This window comes from Dipodomys ordii, unplaced genomic scaffold, assembly GCF_000151885.1.
Source record: "Dipodomys ordii isolate 6190 unplaced genomic scaffold, Dord_2.0 Scaffold18, whole genome shotgun sequence".
Lineage (NCBI taxonomy): Eukaryota > Metazoa > Chordata > Mammalia > Rodentia > Heteromyidae > Dipodomys > Dipodomys ordii.
The window spans coordinates 20343090-20350054 of NW_012267234.1; the positions used below are offsets into that span (position 1 = coordinate 20343090).

The 6965-nt window shown below is 56.8% G+C and overlaps 1 protein-coding gene across 1 annotated transcript in view; it reads right to left on the reverse strand.

Annotated features, from left to right (window-relative positions):
• Galns (galactosamine (N-acetyl)-6-sulfatase) overlaps positions 1-2676 on the reverse strand; it is a 33847-nt gene extending 31171 nt beyond the window's left edge. The window contains exons 1-4 of the mRNA XM_013012728.1: positions 2566-2676; positions 2075-2198; positions 1569-1643; positions 641-743 (exon numbers count right to left, since the gene is read on the reverse strand). Coding sequence (XP_012868182.1) covers positions 641-743; positions 1569-1643; positions 2075-2198; positions 2566-2676 — 413 coding nt within the window. The remainder of the gene's footprint in view (positions 1-640; positions 744-1568; positions 1644-2074; positions 2199-2565) is intronic.
• Between the last annotated feature and the right edge of the window lie 4289 nt (positions 2677-6965).

Sequence of the window (6965 nt, forward strand, 5' to 3'; positions counted from 1 at the left end):
GTGGAGTGCAGTGGGTGTGATGGAGTGTGGAGTGGGTGTGGCAGTGTAGAGTGGGTGTGGCAGTGTGGAGCGGGTGTGGCAGTGTAGAGCGGCTGTGGCAGTGTAGAGCGGCTGTGTCTGTGGAGTGGGTGTGCCAGAGTGGAGTGGGTGTGACTGTGGAGTGGGTGTGCCAGAGTGGAGTGGGTGTGACTGTGGAGTGGGTGTGACTGTGGAGTGGGTGTGACAGTGTGGAGTGCAGTGGGTGTGATGGAGTGTGGAGTGGGTGTGATGGAGTGTGGAGTGGGTGTGGCAGTGTGGAGCGGCTGTGGCAGTGTGGAGCGGCTGTGACTGTGGAGTGGGTGTGGCAGTGTGGAGCGGCTGTGGCAGAGCACGCGGCAGGGCTTGGAGACAGTGACAGCAGGGTGTGTTCACTGTCTGGTGCTTGAGGCACCTCTGTTCCTGGCTGGTGTCCCAGCTTCCTGCTGGACCTGGGGCTCTGCCAGTGAGCCCGGGGAACAGCCCTGGAGTGCCACATCAGCTTTCAGAAGCTCCCTGCTCCAGAACTCATTCTTGCCCCCGAACAATCAGTCCTGACAGAACACGACAAAGCAACACGACGAAGCAGAACTGACTGCCCGCTGCAGCATGTTCTGGAACTCACCACTTGCCCACGATCTTGCTGGTGTAGCCGGCCTCCTTCAGGAGCTCAGGCAGCAGGCGCTCCGAGCTGGGGATGCCCCCCACCACGTCCTGCGGTGTGTACGCTGGAAGGACAACGTGACCCTGAGCTCGGGGCATTCCCTGCGCACACCCCCCCCCACTCGTGGCCGTAAGGCAGCTGCCACCAGGGGCAGAGTTAGGTGCAAGTCAGGGTTGTCGCAGGCATGCGCACATCAGCACCAGTGCAGGTGGGGGTGGATGTAAACGAGGCCCACTGGCTCACGCCTGTTACCCCAGCTACTCACAGGATTGAGATCTGAGGACCTCAGCTCAAGGCCAGCTCAGGAAGGAAAGTCTGTGAGACTCTTTATCTCCAATTAATCACACACACACACAAGCTGGATGTGGCATTATGGTGGTGATAGTTTGAACTCAGGGCTTCGCGCTTGCTTGGCCTGCTTGCTTGGCTGACATTCTACCACTTGGGTCATGCTGCAATCCTGCTTTTTGCTGGTGATTTTGGAGGTGAAGTCTCACAGACTCATCTGTCTGGGCTGGCTCTGAACTTTATGCTCGGTAGCTAAGCCTCCTGAGTAGTTAGGATTGGATAGAGCCACTGGTGCCAGCATGATGTGCTACTCCTCAGCCACCCCGAGCATGCAGTCAGCCCCTAGTGGGAGGGAGCCGGGGGGGCTCGGGGTCCTCCAACCTCCGGTTCTCATTGAGCCAGTGTAGGAAGGAAGTCTGGACTCTACCCTGGTGCCTCTAGCCACCTAACTCTTTTTTTAGGGGAAGAACAAGATCTGGTTCAAAACAACCGAAATAAACATCTGGCCTGCGGCGGGAGCTGCACTGTACAGCTGAGATCCACCCTCCCCACACCTGGCCGCAGGGCCGACCCTTTCCTGGGGCATGCCGGGAGGACTAACCGTTTCTGGCATGTGCGTTGGTGGTGTAGAAGCCATTGCGGATGGGCAGCCGTCCTGTGAGCAGGGCTGCCCTGGCTAGGTGGAGGGGATGAGAGGAGAGTCAGACCCGATCCGCAGGACCGCAGCCAGTCCCTCGAGCCCCACATGCACCGTCCCTGTGAGCGTCTGCCACGCACACTTCACACCTCAGCTTCACCCGCACCCCAAGTGCCGCCTGGCCCGTCCTCCTCACGCAGGGTCACCCCACTGTCCACTGCTCTTCTCTTGGGCGGGTGAGTACCCAGCGGGCGGGGGCACAGCTTCACTCCCTCTGCTATGCCTGGGGACAGGAAGTGCTCCCCAGACAACTTCCTCAATCCTGCCCCAGTGGCAGTTGTGGCCCTCCCCTCCCCCTCAGCCCTGACAGAAGGGACTGCACCCCCCAGGCTGGGCGGAGCGTGGAGGCTGTGCAGGGCCTGGCTGGTCTCCCCTCCCTCAGCCCGGGGCAAGGGCCAGCGCTGACTTACATGGTGAACAGAGAGGGTTGGCAGAATAGAAGTTGGGGAAGAGCATTCCTTCCGCAGCCATCCGGTCCAAATTTGGAGTCTCTCGGGAAGGCTCCCCGTACACCCCCAGGTCGCCCCACCCCATCTGCAGGGAAGAGCAGAGGAGGAGTGAGATTCGGCGAGCGGCATGGATATCGTGGGGTGTGGCGTGGGTCCACTCCCTCAGGCTCCTGTGAGCCGCAGAGCCGACACCAAACCCCACAGAGCTGCAGCAGCTCAGCAGGGCCGCCGCACCGCCTGTCTTCCAGGCTTGCTCGCCGGCTCACTCTTCTTATCCAGGGGAGATGTCTCATGTGTACCCTCCTCTCCAGCCCACTCTGGGCCCGGCTTCCGCACACTCGTGTGTCTGTTTTCAGCATAAGGAAGTTCAAAGGCAAGCAGCGAGGTTCTCAACGATGAACTGGACTCGCCAGACGAGCCCCAGGCCCCTCGGCAGAACTGAAAACTCACACCCAGGCGTCCAGGATGCCCAGAGCAGCCCGACGACCACTGCCGCGAGCCCTTCCAGTCAGTGTCCCCCCAGTCACATCCACTTGGAATTTCTGGGTTAGGGCAACCACCATCCTACATGGTAGTGTCATGAAGGAGATAGAGGCGCCAGGAGACTGCAGGGCAGCGGCTGAGCAGAGCTGAGGGAGCCAAGGTGGGCAGGGACCTCCCCGCGGACTCCGCCTGGGCCCACCCTGCCGCCTGGGGAGGGAGGGCGGAGGCCTGCGTTTTCAGGCCTCTGCTTTGCCACCACTCAATATACCTCCCAGGACTGGCATACACAGCTCGGGATGTGATCCAGCCATAAAGGACACGTGCCGCAACTCTGCTGCACCCTGAACACGGTGCTGAGGAAGGCACCAGGCACGTGGTGTGTGGCTTATTTATGCGCATCCTCTCAACAGGCCGATCCACGGGGCAGAGCCGGATGCAGCCTGCCAGGGGCTGGCTGGCTGATCAGGGTGAGTACGAATGGGTTCATGTTTGGGGTGATAGAATGTTCTGGAGCAAAAAGGGATGATAGCTGTGTAGTAGTGTGCGTGTATAGGTCACTGGATTATAGTTAGGCAGTAAATTTGACATCATACATGCACCCTACCATAATCACAGCAGTAATGTTCAGCCACGGAGGAGGGAAGGGCCCCACATTGGACTGTGGCAGCCCTCCAAACACATGCACGCACAACTCACTCACGCAGACTGTCCAGAAAAAGCAAACTCACCACGCAGAAGCAGATTGTGGGCTTGGAGGTATGGCTTAGGCGGTAAAGCACCTACCTACCAAGTGCAAGGCCCTGAGTTCAAACCCTAGTACTGCCCAAAAAAGAAGTAAATAGGCTGTGGTTGTTGCACCGGTGTGTGTGTGTGTGTAGGTTGTGGTTGTTGCACCGGTGTGTGTGTGTGTAGGTTGTGGTTGTTGCACCAGTGTGTGTGTGTGTGTGTGGTTGTGGTTGTTGCACCAGTGTGTGTGTAGGTTGTGGTTGTTGCACTGGTGTGTGTGTGTAGGTTGTGGTTGTTGCACCGGTGTGCGTGTGTGTGTGTGTGTAGGTTGTGGTTGTTGCACCGGTGTGTGTGTGTGTAGGTGAAGAATGACGGCAGGCAGGGCCAGGGTTCCTGTGAGGTGACAAAATGACCTAACGTCCAGCCCAGTGACGGCTTCACAGCTGTAAGTATGCTGAAGCTACTACGCCATAAGCTTATGTTTCAATGTGGTTCTGTGAGAGCAGGCGCGGGCAAGCTGGTGCTCTGCAGATGTCTGGCAAGGCTCCGCGGCTGTCCTAGGCTGGCTCTTTGGACTCAGGGGGAAGTGGTCAGGGCCTGTGTGCAGGAGCGTGCCCCCTGGCTGAGCAGCCATGGCAGGCAGGAGACCCTGGCGATGGGCTCACATGGATGGCTTGGTGTTAGGGCTGCCTGGCCAGGCCAGGCCTGCTGTCCAGATGCAATGCTGAACGCCCTCTCTCTGCCTATGAGGACTGTCTCGGGGGTGACCTGCGGCACCTCCCAGGTGAGGCTTCCTGCTAGAGGACTCTGGTAAGGCATGGTGCCCAGAGCTGCCGGGTCAGGCTGAAGCCCCCTAGGGCACAGGGACTGTGGGACTTGGCTCTGTTTAACCCTTTCAATGTTGAGTCCCTGTGGAAACCACTTGAAGTAGCTGAACCGGCTTTTCCATCTGATGACAAGGACATTGGGGCCAGCTTATGGGGAAGGAGACAGACAGGAAGGCAGACGGCAGGGGCCGGGAGGCTGAACAGCTGCATGAGGTCCAAGTGGATACTGCACTCAGGGACATGAGTCACTGTGACCACAGGCCTGAGGCAAGTCTGCCCCAGCTCCCTCAGGCTGGTGGTGGCCTCAGGAAACTTCAGACTCACTAATTCCTGCAGGCCAGGCCTGGCCAGGAACACGACCCGGTCAGGCAGAGGGACCCGTGGAGCAGAACTACTGCCTGCCTAAGTCTGCTGACGGCAGGAATTAGTGAGTCTGAAGTTTCCTGATGAGGCTGGGGGAGCCCAGCTACCCAGCTTGCTGTGTACGCAGCTGCGGCTGCCTGAAATCTTCCTGCTGACTTAGATCTGACCTTTGAACTGGGGGTCAGGCACAGACCAAGGCCCTGCACCCGTGCCCTGCCTCTGCCTCTCTGCTGCTCCTATCCAGAATATGGACCCTCAGAGGTGCAGCCACTGCGGTGCTGTGAGGACAAAGCTGTCAGTCAGGAGGCAGAGCAGGAAGGAACCTCCAGCTGGCTTGGGGGAGGGGTAAGATACATCCTGAGAGTGCTCCACACCCACCACAGACACACTGGCTAGCTCCATCCCAGACCCTAATTAGAAGCCAGGGAGTTTCCATTTTTGCTTAGGTTCTTTGAGTTCTTTTTCCGTTATTTGATTAATACATGTTTTTGACCAGGACTGAGATGTTGGATTTTTTTTTTTCCAGTACTGGGGATTGAACTCAGGGCCTGGGCACTGTCCCTAAGTTTCTTTTGCTCAAGGATAGCAGTAGAGTGCTTGGGCCACAGACACCATGCCACTTCCAGCCTTTTCTGTGTATGTGGTACTGAGGAATGGAACCCAGGGCTTCATGCATGCCAGGCAAGCACTCCACCACCAAGCCCCCTCCCCCCATCCTCCTGGAAAGCCCCAGGGTGTTCTGGAGGTGGCTTGGTGCTAGTTGCCTTCCACTCTAAAATGGAGCTGCCCCATAGGGTGATTTCACATTTTCTAGAAGCCACATTAGAAAAGTGAGTAGGTAGCAGGGCGCTGGTGGCTCACGCCTATAATCCTAGCTACTCAGGAGGCTGAAATCTGAGGATCACGGTTCAAAGCCAATCCAGGCAGGAACGTCTGTTGAGACTCTTATCTCCAATAAAACCACTCAGAAAACCAGAAGTGGCTCTGTGGCTCAAGTGGTAGAGTGCTCGCCTTGAGCTGAAGAGCTCAGGGACAGTGCCCAGGCTCACAGTTCAAACCCCACAACCGACCAAAAAAGAGAAAAGTGGTAAAGACTAACATTATATTTACCTAACCCATTATATCTACAATCGATCATTTCAGGGAATCTGCAATACAAAAGGTTATTAATAAACTGCAAGAAGACGTGCCTTGCTTCTCACACCCTGTCATTTGGAAAGGAGACATAGAACAGAAAGCTGAGAGACCATGACCTCTGCCCTCAGTGACTGAAAGCAATGGTGTGAACAGGCAGCAAGTGGGGTATAACGTTGGAAGGACTGAGTATTAAAATAGAAAAGGGGCTGGGAAGGTGGCTCAGTGGTAGAGTGCTTGCCTTGCATGCATGAGGCCCTGGGTTTGATTCCTCAGCACCACGTAAGCAGAAAAAGCCAGAAGTGGCACTGTGGCTCAAGTGGTAGAGCGCTAGCCTTGAGCTGAAGAGCTGAGGGACAGCGCCCAGGCCCAGAGTTCAAGCCCCAGAACTGACAAAAAAATAAAATAAAACAAATAAAGTAGAAAAGGATTTTTCAGAAATGACAGAGCCAAGTCTGCAGAGAGCCCTCAGGATAGGAGCCTGAAGAAGCTGAGAGCCCCAGGAAGGCAGTCGGCAGCCATGTAAGTGTGGGACGGTGGAGAGAGGGCGTCCAGGGCTTCTAGCTGTGACCTCTGGGAGGTAGGATTATGGTCTCACCTTAATTATCCAGTCTTTTACATTTAGATTCAGATTCTCTGAATTCTAGACAGGCGTGGTGGTGTCTGCCTGTAATCACAACCTTAAAGTCTCTGAAATCTGAGTGTATCTTGCACACGCAGCCCTTCTAAATCGGACTAAGACCACCTGCAGATTGTGGCCACCCAGCCAGTCAGCACAGGACAAGTCTCTGGACACACAGAGCTGCACTGACCTTTAGTAACCAATGAGCACCTGCAAAAGCCCCATTACCAGGCCATGTTCCCCAAGAGGAACGTGCTGGAAAGAAGAGAAAGTCGGGCCTGTCATTTCCTATTGATGCCCCCATGTGAAGTCGCCACTCCATTCCTGCTTCAAGGACTGTCCCACTGGACAACCAGGGATAGAACAGCCCATCACATGGCTGGTGGGAGGAAGGGCCTGTACCCCTCCCCCTGCACACACGTCCTCGGGTGCCATGTCCTCTCAGCTCCCACTGCACGCGTGCACGCACACGCACGCGCACACACACGCCTCTCAGCTCCCCCTGCACACACACACCTCCTCTCAGCTCCCCCCCACATGCACATGCACACACATGCACACACACCTCTCAGCTCTCCCTGCACACACACGCACGCACACCCCCCTCCTCTCAGCTCCCCCCGCACACACATGCACGCACACCCCTCCTCTCAGCTCCCCTGCACACACACACGCACACACACACGCACACCCCTCC